The sequence below is a fragment of the Canis aureus genome, chromosome 21, assembly GCF_053574225.1.
Source record: "Canis aureus isolate CA01 chromosome 21, VMU_Caureus_v.1.0, whole genome shotgun sequence".
Taxonomy (NCBI): domain Eukaryota; kingdom Metazoa; phylum Chordata; class Mammalia; order Carnivora; family Canidae; genus Canis; species Canis aureus.
This window is the reverse complement of record NC_135631.1, coordinates 9,659,580-9,686,469: the sequence shown is the minus strand read 5'-3', so window position 1 is coordinate 9,686,469 and position 26,890 is coordinate 9,659,580. Positions and strand designations below refer to the sequence as shown.

The 26,890-nt window shown below is 61.6% G+C and overlaps 1 protein-coding gene and 1 long non-coding RNA gene across 7 annotated transcripts; one reads left to right on the top strand and one right to left on the bottom strand.

Moving 5' to 3' along the window:
* Window positions 1–1,958: 1,958 nt before the first annotated feature.
* Window positions 1,959–19,932, bottom strand: IGF2 (insulin like growth factor 2). 6 transcript variants are annotated; one of them, XM_077862868.1, is made up of 5 exons: window positions 19,758–19,932; window positions 14,649–14,742; window positions 7,676–7,838; window positions 5,680–5,840; window positions 1,959–5,502 (listed from the first exon to the last, which is right to left on the bottom strand). In XM_077862868.1, the coding sequence occupies exons 3-5, from the start codon at window positions 7,836–7,838 to the stop codon at window positions 5,263–5,265; spliced, it is 564 nt and encodes a 187-aa protein (XP_077718994.1). In that variant the 5' UTR covers window positions 14,649–14,742; window positions 19,758–19,932; the 3' UTR covers window positions 1,959–5,262. The 6 variants fall into 6 exon arrangements, with proteins under 6 accessions (XP_077718994.1, XP_077718993.1, XP_077718992.1 ...); XM_077862867.1 differs by lacking the exon at window positions 14,649–14,742; XM_077862866.1 differs by lacking the exons at window positions 14,649–14,742; window positions 19,758–19,932 and adding an exon at window positions 10,498–10,948.
* On the top strand, window positions 13,019–20,819 carry LOC144292496 (uncharacterized). Its single transcript, XR_013359869.1, has 4 exons — window positions 13,019–13,112; window positions 17,648–17,719; window positions 18,318–18,637; window positions 19,494–20,819. It is a non-coding gene; the product is annotated as an uncharacterized LOC144292496 (long non-coding RNA).
* The last annotated feature ends 6,071 nt before the right edge of the window (window positions 20,820–26,890 follow it).

The following is a 26,890-nucleotide window of genomic DNA, read 5'->3' as shown; positions in this document are numbered from 1 at the left end:
GAATGAGTGACAATGGCCTATACAGCCCCCATCCCCGCCCTGACCTCATTTCTCCCACGGACCCCTCCCCCAGCCGCAGCCCCTCCTCCATCCCTAACCCTGGCCTCCCCAGAGAGAGGTCCCTCTCCACTCACCCCTCCAGAACCCCAGGTCCTTCAGGCCTGCGCTCCAAAATGACTTTCTCCGAGGGATCCGTCTGCTTCCCAAGAGCAACCCCACATTGCCCTCCATGACACTGACCCTGTGGTGCCCTGAACATGAGAGCGCTCATCCACATGTGGGAATGAATAAATGAATGAATGAATGAATGAATGAGTGAATGAGGCCCCGGGGATGAGCTGAGAGTTTACAGAGCAAGGAGAGGTTGAGAAGCCTAACTGGGTAGTCCAGGCCCTGGGGGGGCTCAGCTGGCCAGGCAGAGGGGAGCAGGGTCCACGCTAACCCAGAAGGGCTGCCAGGAGCTCAGGAGGGGTGACGGTGGTCTCAGGAAAGCCAGGGCAGGCAGGGGTGCAGGTGGGCTGGGCTGCAGTGAGGGAGGGCCCTGGATGAGGTGGGTGGGCAGCTGGGGAGGGCATGGCTTGTCCAGAGCTGGGAGGAAGGGGGACCCTGAGCCCAGCATCCTGAGAGCCCCAGGAAGGGAGCCAGGCAGGGCTCGGTAGGTCTTTGGGGGCTGGTCGTGCATGGGGCTTGGACCTGGTCTCCAGGGAGGGCAGAAATGGGCAGGGCGGTTCATCTTGAGCTGTCTTAGGACTGCAAGGGCCTGGGCCCTCTGCCCCATCTGGTGCCCCCAGCCCCACTTCCATCATCCTCAGGCTGCAGCAAGATAGGCACAGTGTCCCAATCCAACTGGCTCTTTCCCTCATCCTTGGAGGCTGGTCCTGCTTCCTCCAGGCTGCCCCCCGGGGTCCCTCAGCTTGGAATTCTCAGTGCAGTGTGGCCACCCATCTGGACACCCCTGGAGACCTTGGAGGACTGGCTTTGAGCCTGCCACAAGTGCCGTGCTGGGAAGTACTAGAAAATACTAGAAACAGAAAGGAAGGGGCTCAGGAGGGGAGGCCTCCCCTAACCCAGCCAGAGCCTGGGCCTGCCCGCTGAATGCCACCCGGTCCCACTGCCCCTCTACCCACCACGTGCACCTGCCAAGCCAGGGCTTGGGGGCGGGGCAGGGAGGCAGCAGGCTCAGGTTCTGTCTGGCCACCTTCTTTGCTTTTTTATTTATTTAAATTCAATTTGCCAACATACAGTATAACCCCCAGTGCTCATCACATCATGTGCCCTCCTTCGTGCCCATCACTCAGTGACCCCCATCCCCGCCCCCTCCCCCGCAGCAACCTTTTGTTTTTTCCCCAGAGTTAGGAGTCTCTCATGGTTTGTTTTCCTCTGATTCTCCCCACTCAGGCTCGCCACCTTCTCCCACCAGCCCGAGGAACCTAAAGCCCAGAGCCAGAGCCGTCAGGGAAGGGCGCGTGGGGCTGGGGGGGGGGGGTCCTCTGCTGCTGTAGCCTCCATCTTGGAGGGAGGCTGAGTGTGTCTGTGTGTGCAACTGGACAGGCAGTTGATAGGAATCCCTGTGTCCAGCAACAACTACAGTTTCCAGAAACTTTCAGACCTGGTGGACCCCCAGCACCCACCCCCAGGCTGGGAGAGATCCCTGGGACTGGCAGTGGAGACACTTCACTTCTCACTGCGGGCTCTTGGAAACCACCCCACCCCGGGGCCTCTCCTGCCTCAGGGTACCCCAACTTTGAGGATTTGGTGCCTGAGAATGTCCTAGAGCAGGACCCTTGGCCCCATGCAGATGGCCATGGTCACTGCTAAGAGCGTGCAGGCTTTTGGGCTGTTCTCACTTGCCCTGTGCACTGTGAAGGCAGCAGAGGGGTGCCTGCACCCCCAGGGACCTCCCTCCCACCCTCCTCAATCCTGAATGCAAGTGAAAAAGCAGAGAACTCAGAACAAGATACATTTGAATGCTTTATTGGGATTGCGAGCGATAAATGTTAAAGACAAAACCCAAGCAATGAATTTTGCCAGAAATATCAGCACGTTAAAGGGGTCAAGTGGAGGCCCACACCAGCCACTGCCAGACAGATGGGCCGCGACAGTGGGCAAGGTGACATTCGGTGCTTGGCGCGTGGGGGGTCTTCAGGTGATGGTGGGGGGGACCCAAGAGGGAGTCCCGCTGAAGACAGTTGAGGAGGGAGAAAAGATGGACAGCCACAGTCGGGGCTCAGGAGGTCAGATGGGGGCCCGGGTCAGGATGGCGGAGGACCCTGGGAGAGCTGCTTGCTGGGGGACACAGAGGAGCGTCAGCAGACGGCCTTGGAGCACCCACCCCACAAGAGGCAGAATGTAACACTGGGTGGGGTGGGCATCCAGCAGGATGGGCAGGCAATTTGGGGTGCCTCCAAGTCTTTTTGGATCTCAGGCCAATCTGTCTGGGTCCCAATTATGACAATTTGGCTCTTTTCGGCTCTGTCCAATAGTCCGAATGGCCCACTCCCCGGACGCCTGCCGAGGGACCCTCTGTGCCGCTGGTGGGCTGACACGCACCGCCCCCTGGGCCATGCCAGCCCCGTCACTGGGGCCCAGAAGCCTCGGGCCTCTAGAATGCTAGTCAGGCTGCCATGCAGGGGGGCTGCACTGAGGGCAGAAGTGGGGGTGAGGTAAACCTCCCAGCCGCCCGGATCCCCGCCACAGCCCTAGGCTCCGAGATGGTGGCTGGTTCGGTATCACCAGACCCGTGGGCCTCGGGGCCCAAGCGACCCCAGTCGGTGGACCATTCTCGCAGCTCTCCTGCTCTGCAGGGCCTGCATCCTCCTGACCTCCCCTACTCCCCGACCTCACCCTGCCTGGGCCCCAGGATGCCCCGTGGAGCTCTGAGCCTCCTGGGGACAAGACAGGGTGCTGAGGAAACGGGCAAGGTGTCACCGAGGGGTGGGGGGAGGGCTCCCCAAGTGCACGGAAGGCGACCACCTGCTCCAGCCCGATGGAGCCCCTCTACTTACACACCTGCAACCCCTTCCCCCCCAGCCAGCCTGGGCCAGCTGGGGGCCCCTTCCTGGTGGCCTCCGAGCACCTTCCGGACACCGAGGAGACGCCTCCCCGCCCCCTCCTCCGCTCCCCAGGACCTCCGGGGACCAGCCACTGTCCCCACAGGCCAGGCCGGGCAGTGGCCCACTCCCATCCCTCAGGCTTCTCCGTGGGGTGCAGTGGCCAGCGCCCCACGGAGGCCCCACTCTCCACTCAACCCAAGCAAAAGGGACAGATTAAAACAAAAACCAAAATGGGACGATAAATGGCGGAGAGCAGGACGTGCGGCTTTACCGCGGTGGTGGTGGTGGTGGTGGTGGTGGTGGTGGTGGTGGTGGCTTCGTACGTCATTACTTTGTCACTGCTCCCCTGTTACATGGGACGGGAGTAACGTGAGCGCATAAAAAGCTAAGGAGGGATCAAAAAAAAAAAAAAAAAAGGAAAAAAGCCCCAGGAGAAACCAATTAAAGGGGGGAAATAGATCAATTGGCGTAAATTTGGGTTCCTGATTGGATTGTAATTCTGCACTTGTTGCTCCTGACTTGTCAACTCCAAACCTCACGGGACCACTTCCTACTCTAGAGCATCCCCCCACCCAGCCCCCACTGCCCCCCACCCGCCCCTCCAACCGCCAGACTTCCCACACTCCCCACCATCCTTGCCTGCCTCCAGGGGACCTCCCATTTCTGAGAGGCCCCAGGGGGCTGGCAAAGATGGTCCCTAGGTGTGCTGGGGGTCCCAGATCTTTCTCACAAGAGCACACCTAGGGGGTCAGGCTACCGGGTAGGGCACGTCTTGCTCGGCTACAGCCACCTCCAGTCTGGCCAAATCAGTTCCTCAGTCTGCATGATGGCAGGGGGCACGGGTGCCGGTGGGGCCTGGGGGTGTCGGGCTCACACCACGGGGGCCGTGGGTAAAGCCACCTCCCTCACCTCAGAAAGATGGATTGCTCTTCTCCCACCTGAGGAGCGCATCCCAGGGGCCAGGAAGGGAGCTCAGGACATGAAAACCACACCAATGAACAGCTCAGAGAGCGGTCTGACGTGCACTGTGCTGGGTTCACCCATCCGTGTGCATGTGTACGTGTGTGGGCATGAGGGTGTGCAGGTGAGGGTGTTTGTGTGTGCATATGTGTGAGCATATGTGGGCAAGAGCGTGTGTACATGTGTGTGAGCATATGTGTGAGGCAGTGTGTGTGCATATATGTGTGAGCATGTGTGTGAGAGTATATGCATGTGTGTGAGCATGTGTGTGAGTGCATGCATGTAGGGAGTGTCTGCAGGAATGTCTGTGGGTGTGTGTGATTTTTAGGGTGGGAATTATGATGTAAGATTTTGCGACGTGGGTTTTGGGAGGATAGATTTTAGGGTGTTTGGGGGTTTGTGCCAATTAAAGTTTATTCTCACAAATTTCAGTGTTCATGTTCTGTTCTCCCCTCCTTTCGCCTCCCTGGGAGCCCCCATCTAGCTCCGTGGTGACTTTCGAGGATGGGAAACAGAGTGAGGAACGAGTCTGGGGGTTTGCTGTTGTAAGAAGGCCAATTCTCCCCAGATGTGGCCAGAATTTTGCCTGAGGAGGCGAGCCGGCTGCAGATGGTGACGTGCCTACCTGCAGATGGGGTCCCTTCCTTTCTCCTGGAGGTCAGGCGCTCGAGCCCACGGCCAATCTGACTCGAGGTCCCTGGGGAAGAGAAGGAAGGGGGGGGCCTAATTCTTTCATGATGCCAATTGTTTTTAAGCCAATTTGGTTTTGGTATTTTTTTTTTTTTTTTTAGCCAATTGATAATTTTAGGGTTGTTTTTTTTTAACTAATTAATTTTGCTGGTGTTCCTAAAAAGCCAATTTGTTTTAAGGGGACTGATGTGTGTGTGTGTGTGTGTGTGTGAGAGAGAGAGAGAGAGAGAGAGAGAGAGATATTTTCAGAAATTCGTAGGTTTTTCTGTTGTGTAATTTGGGATAATTTGGGGGGGGTAATTTTGGGGGGTTATGAAAGCCAATTGAGTTTGTACATTTTTAGAGGTGTTACTAGGATCTCCTCAGCCTGATGGAGAGGGCCAAGGAGAGAAGAGCCTGACATGGGGAGGTTGGGGCATGGGGGCTGGGGGTGGGGGAGCCCGCAGAGGGAACGCGACCTCGAGAGATGTTAGAGGCGGGACCCGATGGAATGGCCCCTGGTCAAGAGGAGGGCACGAGGTGGACGGTGCCGTCTTGCAGAATTACGCGACATTTTGGCTCACTTCTGATTGCCGGATGCCTCTGGAGAGGCGCCCCCGTGGGTGGCGGGGTCGTGGGTGGGCAGGGCGATCAGCGGACGGTGACGCTTGGCCTCTCTGAACGCCTCGAGCTCCTTGGCGAGCATGCGACCCCGCCGGGCGCGCAGGAGGGCAGGCAGACCTCTGCGCAGGCGTTGGGCGGACTGCTTCCAGGTGTCGTATTGGAAGAACTTGCCCACGGGGTATCTGGGGAAGTTGTCCTGAGGGGGAAGGGCCAGTCAGGGGGTGCCTGGCTCGTGGGGGGCCATCCGATGGGTGACCAGCCACGACCACAGCGTGGGGACCCCAGTCACACTGCAGGCCCTGGGCGCCGGCCACACCCTGGTCCCCCAGCTCAGAGGTGACACCTCCCACCCCGACACCAGGTCCCCTCTCACCGGAAGCACGGTCGGAGGGGTCGACACGTCCCTCTCGGACTTGGCGGGGGTGGCACAGTAGGTCTCCAGAAGGGCCAGGTCGCAGCTACGGAAACAGCACTCTTCCACGATGCCACGGCTGCTGCGGCGGGTCACGCGGCTCGCCGGCCTGCCTGGAAGTCCCACAGGGGGAAGAAGAGCCGCACTTGAGCACCGGCCCCCACGGTCCCCCCACAAGCGGGCTTTTGGCCGGTGGCCGCCCAAGGCAAGCGGGGGGAGGGCAGGACAGGGGGATAGCCAGCCTCGTGGAGGAAGGGTGTAAGAGTGGGCAGGTGGGGTGCCCAGGAAGGACAGGAGGGGAAGTGGGGGTGCATGTGCCAGGACCAGCCCCTGGCCTCCTGGTGCCTCCCTGCTCGCATGGAGAGTGGACACAGCCCCCACCCCAGTCCCGCTGCCCAGGGAAGTGGGGAAAATGTGCTGGCATGAGGCCGGCTCAGGAGGCCGCCCACCAGGGATCCAGCCCCCACAGTGCGGGGCACAGGGTCCCATCTTGAAGGCCAGGTTGGGACGCAAGTGCCGCCGTCCCTGAGCAGAGCAGGAGCCCGGGTGGCTCCCAGCCCTCGAGACGCCACGCTGAGGCAGGCTTGGGAGAGGAAGAGGAAGACGGGAGGGGAGGAGTGAGGACCTGCATGAAACCACGTCCTCCTTTCCTCCCGTCCTCCCCGTCCCTCCGCTGCTCAGGCTCCAAGGTCAGCTGCGAGGAAAGGTCTCGGCCCTCACCTTGGGGGGCCAAGGGCAGGCACCCCTGGGGAGGATGTCCCACGGGGGCAGGGGGCTCAGCCGGGCCCTCCTGGCAAGGGACCCACTCCCTGGGCACCAGACCCTACCATGCCACTTCCTGCCCCCAAACGAGGCAGGTGCTCACGCGAGAGAGGGCACAGGTGAGACCAGGGTGGCCAGGGCTTCAGAAGCAAGGAGAAGCAGGAGCGCTTTTCAGAGAGAAGCTGTGAGATACTGAGGCTGGTGTTTGTGGGTAAGTAGAGGCTGCAGAGGGGCCTGCCACATGTGGAGTGCAAGGGCCAGGCCTGACCACGAGGGCGTCCCCCACCCCCACCCAGCTCCGGCATCAGGGCTAAACCCAGGAGGCATACTTGCCCTCTCCACCTGCAAGGTCCACCTGGGCCTGCTCCTCTGCCCCATCCTTAGGTAAGGAAACGGAGGCCCAGCTTTCTGGGAGGTGAGGTCAAGGGCCCACACCCCCGAGGAAGGGATCACCTCCACCTGGGGGTTCCACATGGGGACGGGGCAAGGAGAAGCAGAGGTCTCAGGGATGGAAATAGAGAAGCATGAGGAGCAGCCAGAGAGCTCTTGAGCCAGCAGGTGGGCACCCCACATGGTGGCCCGCCCCCAGTGCTGTCCGATAGCAGGGATGCCTCTCACCCCCACTGTGCCCAGGTGGAGCTGCGACAGATGCTTTGGTTTTTACTGGTCTCTGACCTATTTTATTTAATTTTAATTCAGGTAATCCCACTGTCGAAAGGTCGGGCACGGTGCAAATGTGGGGGGAACTTCAGTGCTCACAGCTCTGTCTGCAAGCAGGTCCAGAAGAAGTAGTGAGGGAAAGCAACCCCCTCCCTCCCCCTCTCCCAGTCCAGCGCCCCCACCCCCACCTGCCAAGGGCTGGCCTCCACTCAGATATCCCCCCTTCCTGGGAGGAGAGTGTTCTACTTCAAGTCGTATTGTGGACAAGTCAGGGAGTGTGAGCCCACCCAGGCACACTGCAGGCGCCCCCTAAACGTGGACTCAGTTGTGCTCACAAAGGCTCAGAGCAAGAGAGCCTGGGCGGTCACCTTGTAGGAGTTTCCCTCTGCCTGGCCCCCCACACCAGGCATCCTAGAGGGCGTCCACAGGCATCTGGGTGATGGTTCGGCCGGGGGGGGGGGGTGCCCTCCAGCATTTATTGAGTGCCTGCTGTGTGCGCCCTGCCCCTGGCCTCACCGCACGCTGAGCTACTCACTGAAGTAGAAGCCGCGGTCCCCACAGACAAACTGGAGGGTGTCCACCAGCTCCCCGCCGCACAGAGTCTCACTGGGGCGGTAAGCAGCAAAGCAGCACGAGGCCAAGGCCAAGAAGGTCAGCAGCACCAGCATCGACTTCCCCATCGGGACCCCCATCGGCATCTGCGGGGTAGAGGGAAGAGGCCATGAGCTCACCCGCCTGCCCCGCTGGGGCCTGGCCCCACCACCTACCCCCAACCCCAGACACCAGCCCAGCTGTCCCCTCGTTCCAAGTTCCATTACAGCTTGAGAGCGCGGCGTCCTCCTAAACACGAATCTTTTAATTGCAGAAATAACACGCACTTTCACTGCCCAGGCGGGGTGCCTGAAGCACATCTCTGATTGGCACCGGGTGCTGGTCAGCAGTCTCATGTGGGGATGATCATCCCCCATCATCACCCCAGCAGGAGCTCAGCCACCCCCAGCTGCCGGACACTGAACCTGGCCTCTGGCCTATGAAGTCATGGGGGCGGGGCCGCACGGGGCAGTGGCCACTCCTCGGACCTCCCAGCATCAGCCAAGATGGCAGACAGCCCCACCCCACCACAGAGCATGTGCATCCCAGAGGACCAGCTACCCCCCCCAGCAGCAGGGGGTCCTGCAGGGCCAGTCCCACCCCTCCCCCTCCCAGTCTGTGGCTGAGCAAAGCCCAGGTCAAGGATCCAGTGGCTAGTGCCAGTGCCAACCACACTCCCAGAGGACCTGCTCTCCTGAATCGCTCAGTCCCCCACTCCAGTCTGCCCTGGGCACCCTAAAACACAAAGGCCAAAAGCGTTCTTTGCAGGCCTGGCATCACACCACTCAGGGCTAGACACACTTCAAAGTCCCTCTGGGATCACCAGATCTTCTCCCCACTGGGGTACCAAACCCCACAGGTCAGGCCACCTGGAGGCTGGACACCAGGTCCTCAGGGCCCAGTCTAGAAGGACACACCCCCTGCATAGGCTGTGTGGCTGCAGACCCCAGGCAAGGGTTAACCAGATCTCTTAAGGGTTGGGGGGGCTTGGGAGGGGCTGCTTGAGCAGGGGCTGCCCCTGCTCCCTCCAGAAAGTGGAAGCCCCTCCCCACACTTCCAGGCAGGCAGCCCCAGTCTGCCCTCCGCAGGCCCAAGTACAAACCCTTTCAGGGGTGACAGTCACCGCCGAGTGCCTTGGAGCCCACTGGCACCCTGATGCTACCCACACCAGGGGCTGGGCAGCCCGCCCAGAGGTGCCCCTCCCAGGCTCCACACCCAGTGGGCATGTGGGGGGGGCACCAACCAGCAAGCCCCTTCCCAGCCTGGAGCCAGGCTGCAGCAGGCTAGGCCCAGGAAATTTCTGATGCCATAAATCCTGTAGGAGAGGAGGGGGAATAAGAAAGGAGCGCGATCTCCCTGAAACCCGCAAAAGAGCAGTGGGCAGCTCCACAGCAGGATCTAAGGTGCCACCCTGCTCACCTCCTCCTGCCCTAGGCCGCGCCCCAGCCAGGCTCCCAGGCTGCCCCCGCTGCTGCCCCCTTCCAAATTCTAAGAACAATTTGGCCAGCAAGCGACTGGGCGCCAGCCGAGCGGCAGCTGCGTCCTCCTGCAAGCCCGGCCACTCTAGTGCGGGGTCTGGTCCAGAGCACAAGCGGAGAGCAGAGGCCGGAGAGGCAGGGAGAGGTGTGGGCCAGGTGAGCAAGCCCGGGAGGAGGGAGGGTAGGGGTGAGGAGGGCAGAGGCAGAGAGGAGGGGCCGAGGGGCCGAGGCCCCAGGCCATCAGCAGGAGGGCAGGCCGGAGCGAGAGGGCAGCGGGGTCCTCGCTCAACAGCCCTGGTTACCTGCAGCTGGACAGGAGGCTCGCTGGGGTTGGTGGAGGAGGAGGAAGAGGAGGAGGAGGAGGAGGAGACTGGAAGGCTGCCTCACAGGAGAAGCTAATGTCCAGTTTGCAGGCTGGTCAGTGCTTCAGCTTTTATGTGTGAGCGGGCTCCTCCCAGTCCGGGCTCCACCCTACCCCCCACCCCTCTCCCGCTGACCACTCCCCCCGCCCCCTTTGCTCCCGCCCCCTCGGTCCTCGCAGCCAGTCCCTTCTCTCCTGCACCCCCAACAGCTAGCCCTGGTCCATCCCTTAGCGCGGTACCACGGGGTGGGGGTGGGGGGCTCCTGCTGCACCCCCAGCCCAAGCAGGCACCGGGAGATGTGGGGGGAGGCGGTTAGGACGGGGGGCTGCTCTACACCTCCTTGTATGGAAGGTTCCATCTGCCCACTGGGCAGGGGCAGTTACCCTCTGTGGGCTGAACACCCCTGCCCCCGTGCGCCTCCCAGCAGCCCCTCTCCCCAGATTCCTGGGTGGAAATGTTGGGGACAGGGAAGGGGGGGAAGCCGTGGGGGGGTCCTCTGCAAATGTGGCGCCTGGTCTGAGCCTCTTGCCAAATCGCCCCCTCTTCCATCCTGGCCCCGCCCACCCCGTCTTCCTCCTTCAGTCTTGCTGGCACCGAGTCAACATACCAGGGTGGGTTTCTGAGCCTTGCGCCCCTCCTCGTTACCCCGCACCCCGGGGACCAACAGGGCCCTCCCACACGCGGCGCGGGTCGCGGACTCTCTGCAACAGCCCCCTGCACCCACCAACCGACCAGGAAGTCGGCTTTGCGGACAGCGCACACCTCCCCGGGCACGTCCCGGGGCCCCTGCCCAGCGCGCGCACCACCACCACCCCCCCGCCCCGCTCCGGCGGCGCAGGGGGAGACCGGCGCGCGGCCCCTCCGGGCAGGCCCCCGCCCCCCCGGGCCCGCAGGCCCCCTCCCCTCCCCGCACGCACGCCGCTTACCTGGAAGCCGGCGCAGCTGCCGCCCACCTCCCTGCTGCGTATCGCAAACCGAACAGCGGGCGTTGGCCCTCCTGCCGGACACTCCTCTGCCAGCGCCGCTCTGGCCGAGTCGCGGGGGCCGAATGTGCGACGGGGCAGAACGGGGGGATGGCTTTTTTTGGGGGGGGGGACTCTTCTGATAGTTCAGGGAGGGCGGGCTGTCTGCGGGCCGGGGCGGGCCAGATGTTGTACTTTTAGGGGGGGAAAGGGTATCGGGAAATGAGGTCAGCTGTTGTATCAAGGACAGAGGGGGGCAGAGATAGTGAGAGACCCAGAGAGAACGTGAGCGGGGGGGGCCAAAGAGAGGGCGAGAGGGAGAGAGGACAGCGAGAGGCGGGCAGGCTCGCAGCGGGGGAGAACAGCGCGGAGAGAAACAGAAAGCGTATAATTAATCCACTTCGGGACGGCGGGGCGAGAGGGCGGGCGTGGAGGGGGAGGGAGTCGGAGGCGAGGCGCTGGGGGGGGCGGGAGGGAGCGCAGGGCAGGCTGCGGGCGAGCGGAGCGCGGGCGCCGGGGCCAGAGGCCAGAGAGGGGCCGGGGGCGCACAGAGAAGCAAGGGCAGGGCGCCACGTCGAGGGCCGGGGAAGGTGTGGAGGGGGGCGGAGCGGAGGGGCGCCCGAGCCGCGGACGCCCGGCTCGGAGCGGGCCGACGGAGCCCTCTGCCGTCGCGAGCCCGGGCCCGGGAAGGGGGTGGCGGTGGCGGAGGCGGCGCCGAGCCGCTCGGGACGCGGCGAGGAAGGGAGCGGCGGGCCGCGCGCCGGGGAGGGCTGGGGGCAGCGCGGGGGATGACAACGCCGGCGGCCTGCGAGCCGGACTGCCTGCGGGGGGGACCGCCTCCTCGGGCGAAGCGGGGAGAGGGCGTTGAGGTAGATGGAGGAGGAGGCGGCGGGGGTCCGCAGGCCCGGCGGAGCGCGGCCCCGCCGACGGCGCCCGAGGCGGGAGTCAGCAGCGTGGCGGCGGGCGGCGAGGACGCGGGGCCGCCGGCCGGGTGGAGGCGCTGGCGGGCCGAGCGCGGGCGGGCGTGGGCCAGGAGGCGGGGGCGGCCGGAAGGGGGGGCCGGGGGCCGGCCTGGCCTCACGCAGCTCCGCCGGAGAGCAGGCGATCTGCGGGCGCCAACGCCCGGCTCTTATAGCCGCGCCACCCCGCGGCCCGGCGCCCGCTCGGGCCCCGCTGGCCCCGCGCCCGCGCCAATGGGCGCCCTCGGGGCGCTGGCCCCGCCCTCGGACCGCCCCCGCGGCTCGAGCGAGGGGGGGCGAGGGCTGGGGGGCCCCGGGTCCGGGGGCGACGGTGGGGGGGGCCGTGGGGTGCTCGCGGCGCGGTGGGGTTGGGGGCGGGGAGCGGCAGAAGGCGACAGAAATCCCGAGTCCCCTTTCCAAAGTGTATAGGGGGAGCCCCCCCTTTCGGGTTCCGGGGAACCAGGGGTTCTCTAGGCTCGCGCACGCGGGGGGCGCGAAGCGGGAAAAGCAGGCGGCATTCCCCGCGCGAGCCGCAGCGCCCGACGGACAGCGAGGGTGCAGGTGGTCCGGTGCCGGGCCAGGGTCCCCGAGTCTCGCAGGGGGCGGGGGGGGGTGGGCTGCAGGGCAGGGCGCAATCCCCGGGCACGGGCGGGCGCGCAGCCGCCACCTGCCCGAGCAGCGCGGCGGCCGGAGCCTGAGCGCCCCCCGGTGCCGCGGGAGCTGGGGTGGAGCCGCGGCGGCCGCCAGGTGCGGTCCGCGGCAGAGGCCGGGCGGGGACCGGGCGGGACAGAGCAGCAGGGCGGGAACCCGCGCCCCGATCCTACCTGCAACACCGAGCTCACCGGCCTTCGTCTAATCAGCTCGCCTTGGGGGCCCACCCAAAATATCCGGATAATGACTCCCGCGTCCTCAGGGCGCTGGACTTGCGTAGAGTCGGGTTGAGCCCGGGGGGCCACCACGATAATTTGGGGGTCTGGGGAAACCATCTCCTGGAGAGTGTGGACGACGTCAGAAGTGGTGATTTTCACCAAGTCAAAACCACGCACGAGCCCGGGCGCCCCAGCCGCCCCCCGGCGCCCCGGCCACCCGTGCCTCTCCGAGGGGAAGGGGCCACGGCGGAAGCCCGCGCCGGCTCGCCCCCTCGCTCCGCCATCAATCACCTCTCCCGCGCTGGGCGCGCGCCTCCCCGAGTCCCCTGTCCGGCGGACGGGAAGGCTCCGCCGCGCGCACTGGGTGCGCCTCTCGTCCGCGTCCCTGCGACCCGGGGCCCGGCCCTCCCGCCTGGGGCCCTCCCTCCTGGGGCTCTCCCGCCTCGGGGCCTCCGAGCTTCCCCACCGCTGCGGTCTCTGCAGACAGCAAACGGAAGCGGCACGGGTTTGGGGCGCGCGTCCCCAGGAGCGCGGCCGCCAAGCGCCAGCCGTCCGCAGGTCCCGCGCCCCGTTCCGGGGTCCCCCGCGCGACGACGGCGGCGGGCGGGCGGGGAAGCGGGCGGCGGCGGCGGCGGGGAGCTCACCGCGAGGCCGGAGGCTGCAGGCTGCAGGCTGGAGACGGCGTCCGCGGGCGCACGAGCAGCCGAGGCGGCGAGCGAGCGCTGTGCGGCGGCGGTGGACGCTGCTGGAGGTGAGCGAGACCCCAGGGGCCGTCCCCAGTGTCCGGGGGCAACGCCCAGTCCGTTGGAAGACCCGGGGACAATGCCCAAATTTGGGGGAAACTGGGGGCAATGCCCAGTCGTCCTCCTGGACGCGGGAGAAGCACTGCCCACGTCCTGGCGGACAGGCTGCTGGGCCAAGCGTGTCGGGGGAGCGCGGAGAGAAATGTCCCAAATCCTAGGAGCCCCGGGGCCTTCGCGGGAGACGAAGGGTGGCCGAAGAGCAGTGCCCGCCGCGCGCGGGGCAGGGAACAATGCGCACGGCCCGGGAACGCGAGGCAGAGCTCTGTGTGCTCCGCTCTGCGGATGAAAGTACTAGTGCCCGACCTCGGAGACCCTGGGCAGGCCCCGTCCGTGTGGGGTCCTGTAATCAGTGACTCAATTTGAGACTGCAAATACAGGGTCCGAGTTTGGGGGATCAGTGGACCTTGCTCAGTGCCACGGGGGCGGGGGCGGGGGGTGGGGGGAGAGACGAGAGATCCTAGTCTAAAATATGGGGACACCCAATATGTTGGTCAGCAAGCTTAAGGGGGCCCCAGGCCGATTTGTGGGAGATAGGTTTTGGGGTGACTGGGGAAATTTTCAGAGTGAAACCTGGGGGGACCTCAGAGGCACATTATCTGAAATTGGGGAAAGTGAAACACTGAGCACACTTTGGGGATCCAGGAGAAATATCAGCGTGCTGGAGGGACTTAGATATTCACTTCCACAATTTAGAAATGGAACTTAGTGGCCTGGAAGCGGGTGCTGCCAAGGAAGTAACCTCCATAATTGTCCTGGCTCTGGAGACAATCTTCAATATCCTTTAGAGACTCAGGAAACACTATCTAAACCTGTGACTGTGATCCGTACATCGGGGAAATGCAGAAAATCCATGTCCGCTTACATTTTAATTTTTAACTGGCTTCAATTAGTTTATTTTTGGCGAGCAGGAAAAAAATTATCCTGTTTTCTTGGTCACTGTCTGCATTTGGGGAACCCAAGTAAAACATGTCCCAAGTTTTGGGGATCCATGGGTCTTCTCCAGTGGAGGCAGATATCTAAATGTCAGGGACGCTGGGTAGTAGCCAGGAAGCTTGTAGGACACAGGCCCAGAAGACCTGAGGTTTCTAGGGTATTTTTTGATCCCTGGACATTTTCATTTAGGAGTGGGGCATGCAAAGTTGCCTAAATTTAGGGGGACTTGGGGAGCAAGGGTCATTAAATCAGAAGACCCAAAATTCAATGTTTAGGGGTGGTGGAAAGCTCAGTTGTTTTGTGGAGGAAAAAAAAAAGTCCCAATTTAATTTGGAGGACTGGGAGACATGCCTCAATTTGAAGACCCCCAGGAAATCCATTTTTGAATCTAGGGATCCAGGGAAGTTGTTGAGAGTCCTCAGAAAAATATCTAAGTTTTAGGGTAAAAGTATTAAGAGTTCGTAGGTTGCGAGGCCCGGAAAATCAGTGTCCAAAACTGGTGATCTACAGAGAGCTTGCCATGTGCGAAAGACCCAGGAAAAGTTACTTACATTTTAGGTGACTTTGTGGGTGTGCAAGATGCTCTGGAGTCCAAGAAATCAGTGCCTTTCTGTGACCCGAGTGTAGTAATGACTGTTTTCGGGCCTGGAGGGCAATACGTGATATTTGAGAGAGCTCAGCGTGTTCAAATATAAGGGATCAAGGAAAGGGTACAGTGTCATCCTGGGGTTTGAGATCACTGTGTGCATTTCAGAAAATCCTGATCTTTGTCAATAAACCAGTGGGACACAGGGAGTGTTTTAACGCTCAAAGTGTTATTATGGTGGAGAGAAAATGTTCCGAATATTTGGTTACTGGGGACACTCAACAGAGCCCAGGACAGCAAGACTTTTGGTTTGTGTAGGGGTTTGTTTCCTGTGTGCTGTGGCCCAGGGGAACCTGCATAACCCACGGTCACAATTAAAGCACATCTCGAGTCATTGCTCCGTGTGCTTTCTGGGGCCTGGGTGACAGTGTCTGATCTGTAAGGGACCTGATTAGTAACCAAGAAGCTTGGAGAACCCTGAAAACCAGTGCAGTGCGTCTGAATTTTCATGGCCCACACATACAAAAATATTGCTCAATGAGATCTGGGGATCAGAAATCATCCTCTCAACTTTGTGGAAGTCAGAAAACCAGAGTGCAGACTATTTATGATTCAGAAAAGGGCTCGGTAGGCTCTGGGTGCAATGCCTCAGTTTTCGTGAAGGAATTAGGGAGGCTCGTTCACACTTTGGAGGTTCTGGGCAAAGTGCTCAGTGTTTTGGGGGGACCTGGGAGTCTTCATGTAAGATTTAGGGAACCCAGGCTGGTGCCAATACATTTGTGGGATGCGGAGGACAGCGTCCTAAAGTGTGGTGAACCAGGAGAACAGGGCTTCAGTGTGGGGGAGCCCGGACAGACACAAGCAGGCTAGCTTCAGAGACCTTGCAGTTAGTGCCCCAAATTATGGAGGCACAGGGAGAAAGCTCCACTTGTTTTGGAGACGGTGCCTAAGTGCCAGCAACACCCTGTCCACCGTCTGGGGAGCCAGGCAAATTGGTCAGCAACATGACCCGGGGTTAACGCTGAGATTTTAGGGGAGATGGGATGGCGGTGCATCAACTGGAGCAGGGCATACACAACTGCTAACAGCCTGGGAGAAAATGTCCAATGCGTTGGGGGACCCAGGCCACTAGGTGACTGGGGAAGCCTGCGGGGGCTTGCGTGTCTCCAGGTGCCCGGACATGGACATGCGAGAAAAATCTCGTGGCCTAGGGAAATGCATGTAGAGGACCTGGGAGCAAGCCTTCAGTTTGGAGTGTCACAGGGGGAAAAAAATAATAACGATGCCCGCGCTTGGTAGGAGCAGGGAGGTCGCGCGGGGGGCTGCGACCCTGGAGGTGCAGCAGTGGGGCTCCCGGGGCCGGGCAGGCGCCGCGCCGCCGCCGCCGCCGCCGCTCCCCCGCGTCTGGGGGCTCGCGCGCGGAGCAGGGGCGCCCTCCCGGGGGACGCGGGCAGGTAGCGCCGGCTCCTGGGGCGCGCGCCCCGGAAGGAGAAGCGCAGCTCTTTCCCGGGCCTTCTGGTCGCCGGGAGCGCGCCTGTGGCAGCTGCCAGGCTGAGCGGCCGCGGGGCGGAGGGGAGGCACCCGGGACCCGAGAGGGAGCGACTTGGGCGCGGCGCCCCGGCGCTCCCGGGGCTCCCCGCTCCCCGCTGGGCCGCCTCCGACGCCGGCCCCGCGCTCCCCGCCGCCGCCGCGCCCCACGCGCTCCCGCGCTGCGAGCCTAGGCGAAGCCGCATCCCGGCGGCCGCCGCGGGCAGGCTCGTCCCCGGCTCGGCTTGGGGGCCCGGGAGCACCCCACACAGCCACCCCCGCGCGCCCGGGCACCCCGCGAGCGCGCTTCGGGCTTCAACCAGCCCGCACGCGGGGCCAAAACCAGTTTTGCCTGGAAACCCGAAGAAGGGGGTGCTGGGGAAGAAGAAGGGAGACCTGGGGGGGGGGGAAACACTGCATGGTGGCTGGGGCACCAGGGGTCTCCTTTCGTTTTCTCCAAGCATTTTCTTGCAAAGCCTCACTATCTCGGCTGGGAAAGGCCAGTTGCTTAAAAGCCAGTGTTGCAGCTGACGCAGCCGCAAGGCGCTGCTGGCACGAACAGGGTCACCCCCTGGACCTGAGCGACCCTGGGGGTGGGCGGCATCTGAAGGGTGCAGAGCTGCCAGGAGGAAGGCACTTCTGGGGCACAGTGGGCCAGCGGGATCCCGGGGCCACTGCAGTGGGCACTGCTCAACCCCATGGTCACCCCTGAGAGGGACCCCAGCTAGAAAGGGCGGCTCGAAGCCTGACATTCTGGGAAGGCAGGGGTTAATGCCATTGGACAGGTGTGGGGACCCAGTCTAGGCTGAGGCAGCCCTCCACATGGTTTTGGCAAGACAGGGAGACCCCCCCCTCCCCACACCACCACCATGAAAAACAGCCCATTTTCCACCCAGGCCAGGCACGTGGGGAATGTTCCCCCTTCAAATTCCAGTCCGCATCAATCACCCCGTGTCCCATTCCAAGAACATCTGGCCTGTCTCCCCCCCACCCATCACCGCCCCCTCCCCTCTCCACCAGCCGTGTAGACTCCTGTGTCCCCAGCTTTCAGGCCTGTGCGGGTGTGCCTGGGGACGGAGGGAGGGCGAGAGGGGAGCTTCCAGCTTCCATGAACCCTGGGCGCCTTCAAGGTGCTCTCTGCTTCATGGGGACCAGTGAATTTTGGGGCGGGGAGTTGAGTCCCTGGGAGCCCAGAGCACATTTCCAGTCGTCCCCCGGAAGGGCCTCAGCTTATGGACAAACACAGGGCTCCCTGGGGTTCTGCGCTGGGCTCCCCACCTTTCCGCCAGGCCTGCTTTCCAGACTGGGAGTGGGAGGGATGCTGAGGTGAGATCCCCTTTGCAAAGGGTGGGCTTTCCCCCAGTTAGGGGTGCATGCGGAGAGGGGGGCAAGCACAGCAGCAGCGGGGGGTCCCCATCCTGCTCTCTGCTCACACAGGCGCCCGCCCTGGAGAAGCCTCTGCCTGGTGCTTGGAGACATGCCCTTGCAGCCTCTGCCTGGACCTTGGAGGTAGGACAACTGAGGCCACTTTGGGGTGCCAGGCTGAGCCACTGGGGCAAGGAGGGGGGGTTGCATATGTTCTCCCTTCCCCCTTCTCCTCCCCCCCTCCAAGAGCTGCCCGCTGAACCGTAGCCTTATTTAGTCAAAAAGTATGGCTAAGGGGGCAGGCTTGGCAGGGGCAGATCCGGGTCACCCTGGGGCTCAGAAGAGGTACTGACTGCCCCCAGCCAGCACCAGTGTTAGGCTGTCCCCGACTTCCGGCCCTCCACTGTAGGACAGGAGCTAGCTGCAGCAGCCTGAGCGGTGGTGGGGCTGGGGTCTCTCCTGCACAGAGCTTGGCTGGCAGAACTTCAGCCCCAGCGCCACCCTCCCCCCTGCCCTGCTCCAGCCCCGGCAGCAGCAAGAGCCTCCCCTGCAGACCGCAAACCCCTGCTCCACGGAGAAGGAGAAGAATCGTCCCCCCACCAAAATTCGGACTCACCCTAAGAGCGTGGCCCCTACGCCCCAGGCCTGCGGCTGCGCTCTCGCCCGCCTCCCGGCTCCCCTGCTCCCCTGCTCCCCTGCTCCCAGCAGGCGGCCTTTCTCCTTCAAGGGTTTCCTCCCACAGCTCTGGCTCCGAGCTGGCCGCTCCCTGCTCCCTGGGACCAAGCCCAGCATTTTGCAAACTCTGCTCCGTTCTCCGAGGGTCCCCTGAGCGCCCCTCCCTCACCCACCGCAGAGCACCCGCCACTGATGCGCACGCAGATCATGGACTGGGCTCCAGGAGGGGCTCCCAGCTCTGTGTCAGCCCCAGCTGGAAGCAAGGGACAGGGACTCGGACAGAACCAACAGGACCCGACGGCACCAGCCACCCAAGGCACCAGGCGGCACCAGCCACCCAAGGCACCAGGCACCACAAGCCAATGATCCATGAAACAAAAGCTGAAAGTAGGTAGGGGTCGGGTGGGGGCCCCCAAGGGAGGGGGTGAGCAGGCGCATTGGGGAGGGACCCAGGCACGGCCACTATTGTGCTATTTTATGTCGTGTCCAAAATAAAGACACTTTAAAAGTGTCATGGCCTCTCTCTCAGATGGGCCAACCGGGCTGGAAGGGGGTCACCTGCTGGGTCCCTCCCTGCCAACTCTGAAGGGGGACCTCAGTCACTTTAAGGTCCAGTGCAGGGACAGATACCCACCCTGCCCCCACTTCCAAAGCTTCCCGAGACCCTGGAGCTAAGCACCCCTCTAGGGCAGCTCTGCCTGAGCCCCTGTCCCAGTACCTTGTCAGTGAACTAGCGTGGCAGTCACCTCCAAGCCTGCTTCAGAAGTGTCCCAGGCGCTCTGGCCCCGGGCCTTTCTATTCTCCCCCCCAACCCCCACTCACACACACAGGAAGCCCCTCCGGCTGAACACAATGGAATCCTGACACCGGTGCTTGTATGGCCCCGTGCAGCGCTCAGAGTGCCTGTGTGGGCCCTGGGTCACTACCTCCCTTTCCTCTCATAATCGAACAGCCAGGAGGTCTGAGACTGCCACCTACTTTGACAAATGGGGACACAGAGAGGTCAAGCCACTGGTGCAAGGTCCCACAGCCCGGCAGCCAAGAGCAGGGAGGACCTGGGTCTCACATACCCCAGGCCCGCTTGCCTGGGCTCTCCAGCTTCTGTCCCTTTGATGAGTTTCCCCTCTCCCCCAATGCCCCTGTTGCTTTCCTTCTCCTTCCTCCAATTCTCTCCCCACCTGGTCCATGTCCCCTGCCTCCTCCCATGCCCGGCTCCCTCCCTTCCCTTGCCTTCTTTTGCCAGGAGCTCCCTGGCCAAGGACCCCTGGAGGAGCCCAGAGTACAAGGAGCCTGCTGTGCTCACACCAGGGACAGGCACCTGGAGCAGACCCCCTGAATCACAGATGACCCACCGTGTGACACTGAACACACCCCAGCTTCCCCAGGCCTGGTGGGGAGGGGGTGCCCCTTGGACAGAAGGAAAGGAGGCCCTGGCACCCAGCCTGACACTTGGAGAGCTCAGCCAGCTGATACCTCTGCCTGGCCCTGGGGATCTGAAGACACTCACCGCTCTGGCGCTGGAGCTTGCTGCGGGTCTCAGTGCTGAGCGCGGGGGGACCACCTGGGCCACAGGCCGCAGCAGCTCACCTCAGGGCTGGGTTCTCGAGCGGCTCTGGCCAACTGTGGCTCAGGCTGCAGCTCCGGCTGGGGCTGCGGCTCCAGCTGGGGGGCAGCCTGGGCAGGGGCCTCTGCAGGATGAGATGCCAGGCCTTGGGGCTTGGGATCTACCTCCCCCCCTGGGAGTTCGGCAGTGACTCTTCCCCTGGGGAAAACACAAAGGTGTTCCTGAGATGAGCACTTTTAAAACAAATCCCCCCAAGCCAGAGCCCTTCCAGTCCCCTGGCTGTTCAGTGGGAAGGCCTGCAGGTCACCTTGCCAGGGTTTGGGGTGGCAGCTCCTCTTCCTGTTCCTCTGGCTGCCTACCTCCCCCTTTTTCAAGGTACAAGGGAAAGGGGAAGTGGCCCACAGTTCACCTAGGTCTGGGCTTCCCAGCAGCCAAGCTTGAAATGGTGCCTGCCCATGAAGAGGCAGGAGCCCCTTCTGGGGGGTGGGCTGCCCCTTCCTGGCTGGTGTGGATGTGTGCCTGGGCATGGGGTGGGGGTTGCCCACACAAGGCCTGCCTTGGGGATCCCAGCACACTGTGTGACCACCCCCTACTCTCCAACATTCCCACCTTTGCTGGAAGCAAGGAGGGGGCCAGGCACAAAGCAAAGGACACATGGTTCTGTATGCAGAAGTCAGCTGGATGATTGGGGGGTGGTGCGGTGGGACACTGGGCTTCCCTGGGAGATGAAACCCATCCCCACCAGCTGTATGGAGAAGTCTGGGACCCTGGATGAAGGGGAGAGAAGCTTCACATGCAGAATTATGCATGCTCCCTGGGGAAACTGCCCTTGCCCCAATGTCCATTCTGTGGGAATGAGAAGCACCAGGAGAATCTGGGGAGGGGGCATGCTGGCAGGGGGACAGGAGCTCTAGTCTTCCCATCCTGCTGAGGGGTACCAAGGCACTTGGCCATCCTTTGTCCTCCTCCTCACTCTCCTTTCCAGTTATTTAGTGGGATTCTTTGGTTATGGTTGGGAGGGGTAGGGAGCGGGGAGAGGGGGAAGCTTTACTTTTAAAATGGTATAAAAAAAAAAACTGTTCCAAAACCTCGGGCTCCTGGCCCCTCTGCATGGTCTCCTGTTTCTCTTTGGTTGGGATTGGTGGTAGTGGTTGGGGGGGAGGGGGGTTTGCAGCAAGAGCAAACTTCTCACACAGAAAAACCCTGCCTTTTACATTTGCAAGAACAGCTGTTCACTCCCGTGGAGAAGAACAGCCCTACCCTCCACCCCTGCCCCTCCCACTCTGCCTGGCAGATTAGTGAAGGAAAACCTATTTTCCTTGCAAAAGCCTCTGTGGCTCTGCATAGCCCTATAGAAGAGCCCCTCCCCACTTGTCTTTCCTATTCCCTCCAAAGTTGAGGCTACACTTAGGCAGCTTGCCCTAGGCCCTCCTTCCCACAGCACAGGTTCTGTCCCCCCTTTCAGAAATGGGGATCTTGTTAGCTGCCCCAAGCCCCCAGCCCACCCATGCCTCAACACAGCATGCAGTGCTTCTCACACAGAGGCTGCAGCAAGAGGGAGGGAAGCCCGGTCACCTGTACTCTAGTCGCTGCGTAGTCCCCGAAGTGCCCGGGCGGTGGATAAAGAGGACCGGGGAGTCACTGGTGCCCAAGGCTCTCTGCCGAAACTGCCCGGACGATGATCCGCTGGTCGGGCCAATATTAGCAGTCGTCGCCAAAGCAGGGGGTGCTCTGGCTGGGGTGCCCAGACCCTCCAGCCGGGTTGACGTGGAGGAGGAGGAGGAGGAGGGGGACGAGGCTGAGGCTGGAGAGACGACGAAGGGCACTTTTAGAGTGTGCATTATAATAGCCCCCTAGAAGCGTAGAAGCGGGAGAGGCTCTCCACCGGAGCACAGCACCTGCTCCAATGCCAACTGAAATTAGTCTTGCCCCTCACCTCCTCGTCCCCTCCACGCCTTTCCTCGAGCCCCTCCAAATTGGGTAGCGTTGCGCCAACTCAGTGGTGCTGGGGCCACTGGGCAGCTGGCTGTGGCACCTTCTCATGCCAGGGCACAGTGCACAGGGGGGTGGAGACTTGGCCCGCCCCCTGACCCCACAGAGAGGCGTGTGTGGGTGGGGGCATAGACCGGAAGCACTCCTCCAAGAGGTGGGACTATGGGGAGGGGTGGGGAGTGGGTGGGGCCTCCTTAGATTGACACTTGGCAGTCACTTGACACCCTGGAATGCCCGTGGGCGTGGCACGGGTAAAATGGCAACGGGCCATAAGCAGAAAAAAAGCAGGGTTCGAGAATGGTCAGAAAAAACTCTTTTTAGGTGCTCCCAAGGCAGCTGCACTGCAGCGCTGTCACATTCTCCAGTCCTTAGGGGGTAGAGGCCTCGTCTGGGAGTTTCCTTCTCTCACTGGTCACTTCTGATAGGACCCCTGCACCATAGGTGTGGTGGCAGGTGGCAACCCTGAGTACCAGTCCTGCTCTTAGGTACTGAGGGTGGGATGTTGGGCTCATAGCCTTTGAGTGTGGCTGAAACTCCAATCGATGCACAGCCTCATGGCCATCAACAGCTGGGGAAGGGCCCAGGCAGACATGCTGCCCAATGGAGCTAAATCTCACAGGGAATTTAAACCTATCTCCCAAGGCTTGTAGGGAGAGCAGGAAGCAGAGCAAAGATTCACTGAGGGGCAAAGACATGGGTATGTCCCAGGAGGCCACCAGTCCCACCCATCCCAGCTCCCTGCACCCCAGCTGGGTACAGTTAACTGGCATATGCTAGGGTTTCACTCTCACACAAACCCTCAATCAAACTCCCTTCCTTAGCTGGAGGGATGGTGCATCCGGTGGGGACGACAGGATTTTTGGTGGAGAATAGAGACTTGAGGGGGGACTCCAATCTTGCAAGTGTGTCTCAAAGGCTATAGATGCTCCAGAGCCACACCACCCTACAGGAAGAGGGCTGGTGGGACTTCCTGCTGGGCTCTTGGATAAGGAGGGACGCAGAGATGCTAAAGGGCCCTGAGGCAGGTCTGGGGCACATGGAGGGGAGTCAGTGTGAGTCAGCCCACAGTTCCTGGGGTAGAGTAGGCACTTGCTCATGTTGGCTGTGACCCTGAGCTCAAGTGGGCTCTATGGCCTGAAGGCTTTGCATCCCGTGCTGTCCCCTGCAAGAAACTCAGATGTTGCAAGGAGCTACTGCCTGGTTCTTATGGGAAGACCTAGCTGGGACCTGCCAAGCCACAGGCGTGGCTGGGGAGTGCAAGAGCTGACTCCAAGGCAGACATGAGGGTTCTACAGGAGGCCCACCAAACTGAGAAGGTGGGCAGCCAAGGGGCTGAAAAGGAAGTAGCTTTTCAAACCCACAGATCACTTCCTGGAAACATGGAAGCTCCCATCCCTAAAACAGTGTCTTGAATCTGAGTTCTGCCCTAATCTGGATTCTTATCTCAGGCCTGGCCCAAAAGGGAATATGCAGGGCGATTTTAACCCACCAGAATCTTGGAACCCAGAGTGCTTAAGCAAGGGGAGGGGGGCGGAGGATGGGTTAGGGTGGGGAGGGCCCAGGAGGACTAGCTAAGCCAGGTCACCACTGAGGCAGTGCTAGAGGCATTGGGTCAGAGAGATGGGTGAGGGCTGGGACCCATGGCCCTGTATTCCATTTCTTTTCCATGGTGGAGGGAGAGCACATGGCCAAAAGGGGATACAGATAGTGGGAACACAAAAGGGACAAGTTTGGAGTGCCCAATGGAACTAAATCTCACTGAGAACTTAAACTTGTCCTCCAAGCTTGCAGGGACACCTCATAACAAAAACTTCATTGCCCTACCTTTAGGCCTGGGAGAGGATCATCCCGCCCTGGAGTTCTGGCCAGGAACTCATTTATTCAGGAGACTCCTGGGGCACCCCCAGAAATCATGAAGTGCGGAGTTTCCTCCACTTGGCGGCTTGAGCGGCCTCATGCTGACACCTGGTGGCCACTTTTAGAATTACAGCGAAAGAGCCCACTGGTCTTAGAACAACCTGGGGAGAAGGCTGGGGGTGGGCCAAAGGACATTTCTCACCCAGGCAGCCCCTGAAAGCGTCAGAGTACTTACAGGTGGGCTCTGCACCTTCATGTACTCAGAACGGAGGCTCCTATCCGCCTCCATCCTGGCATGACAGAACAGGTGGTGGAGGGAGGCCTAAGGGAATGCCCCCCTTGGGGGACTCTCCAACACCAGCGGATGCGGCACAGATGCCCAAAACCACAGGTGCAAGCTGGGACACCTTCCAGAAGCATTGCTGTGTTCTGAAAATTAGAGGTGTCTATATTATATTTGTATCAGGATAATATCAGATGGATTACTGAGAAGCTCTGGGAGGGGTGTTGGGACCCCCACCCCAGGCAGGGACCTGGGGAGGAGCTGGGGCAGCCTGAGTTTTGCCCTCCAAGCCAGACGGGGAGCGGGGTTTTCCAAATCTGGCCCGAGCCCGACACCTTGTGGCTATCTGTTAGAAGTGCAGCTACAGCCTCAGAAAGTCTAGTTTCCCTTAAATAGGTAATAGTGTCACCTGGACGATGACAGGGTCACTTTACCAAACCTGGGAATTGAGAGAACCCCATCCTGAATGCGCTAGGTTTTGTGCCAGGAGACTCCCTGCATCTGCACAGCAGGCAGTCTGACTGGCCCTGGGTTGGGGAGGAGACTGCAGAGGCCAGCTCATGGACTTGAGGGCTCCTCAGGCCTCATCACCAGGGCTCTGGGGCAGCTCAGCCTGATGGGGGCAAGGGACGGATGGACAAGGGGAGGCCTGGAGGCTGGCTCGGTTCACATTCCGGCTTTGCCCATGGAGGTGAGCAAGCTGGGCCATGCTCTCAGCTTCCACCTCCTCCTGACCTCGTGAGTCCCATGTACTGGGGCATCAAGCCTGGAATCAGTGTCTGGCGCAGAGTAAGGCCAATAAATGCTCACTATTTTACTGCCCCAATGCGAATGTGTACCTGTCCCTCACTCCCCTCACCGTTGGCACTAGAACATTCTTCCCTGGTGCCATACAGAGATGCACCCCAGGTGCCTGGTAGGGCGGCTGCAGGCCCTGGCTGGTCCTGGGATGCCTGCCTGCAGGGGCCTGTCTAGCTCCTTCTCCATTCCTGGTCTCCTCTCTGTGGGGGCTGCCTCAGGACTCCAGGCTCTGAGGCTACCCCCTTGGGGAACTGGTCCTCCTGGCAGGGGCCCCCCATACCCACAGGCCACACCGTGGGGACTGCATCAGCTTCCTCTCGCCCCTGATCCTGGGAGGACAGTTGGACCCATGGCGCTGTCCCTGTGCCACCAGATCCCAGAAAGGGGAGCAGCTTGCTGACACCGGAAGCAAGTAGTGGACTCAGGACAGATCACTGAGCCTGAAGCCCAGCTTTGGCCTTCCTCAACCCCTCACTCACCAGCCTGGCCCTCAGTACAGTGTTTCATGGGGTGACAGTGACATGGATGAAGTTTGTCCTGTTGGGCAGGCCCTGGGAGGGGATCCTTACACACATAGTGCCCCATGCTGGGCCCTCTCAGCAGCCACCACAGGGACAGCCTCCTCTGGTTTCCCTCTGAGAGACAGGGAAACTGAGCCCCAAAGGTGTTCAGAAACTTTCCCAAGGCCACCCAGCCATGAGCAGCAGAGCAAGGCCTTGCACCCTGGTCCACCTGGCCTACCAGCAATCCCCGTTCAGCGTGGCACTGGCCTGGGTGGACACTCCAGCTGTCCCCAACACGCTGAGGCTTGAGGGCACGGGAAGTGCTCACAGGACTTGCCCCATCGTGTCTCCCAGACTCAGCCTGCCCTTCTTTTTGGCCAGGACCAGCTCATGCCCAGCCATGAGGAAGTTCCTGGGGGGCATCTGGGTGAATACAGCTGCCACTGTGGCTCCAGGGAGGGTGGCTTAGGCTGTACCTGACCCACAGCAATAGCCTGACATGGACCTGTCCTCAAGGTTGAGATGCCTGTGTAGGGGCCCACGACACTTCCTCCAGGCAGCCTCTCAGCCTGACCTCTGTTCTGAGTTCTGTGTGTGGCTAGCACCAAAGTGTTTCTCAGCCAACTCTTCCTTCCTCCAGAGCTGGGCCTCTCTGCCACTTCCTTTCTCCACAACTGGGCCAGGGTCCAGAAAGCACCCCCGTGGGCCCCCAGGGACCAACCCATCCTCTAGGCCTGGGGAGGGCCTTTCCACCCTTCCTCTACCCCTGCTCCTTAAAGATCTCTTTGACAGGTTGAGCATGTCAGACCTCGCCAGGGTACCGTGGAGGGTTGGGGAGGACCAAGTTGGGCCAGGGAGGGCCAGGAAGTGCCAGGAAGGGTCAGAGAGAATTATAGAGGATCAGGTAAGGGCCGGGGAGGGTCAATGGGGTGTCAAGGAGTGTTAAGGAAGGCCAGGAGGTGACAGAGAGGGTCATGGAGGACCAGGGAAGGTTACAGGGTATGAGAGAGGGGCATGGAGGGTTGAGGAGAACCAAGAAGGGCCAGGGAGGGCCAGGGAGGGTCTGGGAGGGTCAGAGAGGGCCAGGGAGAGCCGGGGAGGGTCATGGGGTGTCAAGGAGTGTTAGGGAAGGCCAGAGGGTGACAGAGAGGGTTGGGGAGGACCAGGGAGGGTCAGGGAGTGTTACAAGGGATGAGAGAGGGGCATGGAGGGTCGAAGAGGACCAAGAAGGGCCAGGGAGGGCCATAAAGGGTCAGGGAGGGTCAAGGAGAGTCGGAGAGGGTCAGGGGTGTCAAGGAGTGTTAGGGAAGATCAGAGGGTGACAGAGATGGTCGGGGAGAGCCAGGGAGGGTCAGGGAGGGTTACAGGGGATGGGAAAGGGGTGTGGAGGGCTGTGGAGGTCCAAGGAAGGGGAGGGGGTATCAGGGAGGGCCATGGAGGTTTGAGGAGTGTCAGGGAAAGCCAGGGGGTGTGAGGGAGGGTCAGGGAGGATTGCAGAAGGCCATGGAGGGCCATGGAGGGTCAGGGAGGGCCAGGGGATGTCAGAAAGGGTCAGGAAAGGTCAAGAAGGGCTAGGGAGGGTCAAGGAGAATTACAGATGATCAGGGAGTGTCAGGAAGGGCCACAGGGTGTTAGGGAAG

What these genes read in the sequence shown, in the direction of transcription:
- IGF2 (XM_077862868.1), bottom strand. Translation starts at nt 7,838, where the DNA reads ATGCCGATGGGGGTCCCGATGGGGAAGTCGATGCTGGTGCTGCTGACC. An exon ending in GGACCGCGGCTTCTACTTCA is followed by an intron (nt 5,841 to 7,675) that starts GTGAGTAGCTCA and finishes TTCCCCCTGTGG; the next exon opens with GACTTCCAGGCAGGCCGGCG. An exon ending in CCCCTCCGACCGTGCTTCCG is followed by an intron (nt 5,503 to 5,679) that starts GTGAGAGGGGAC and finishes CTTCCCCCTCAG; the next exon opens with GACAACTTCCCCAGATACCC.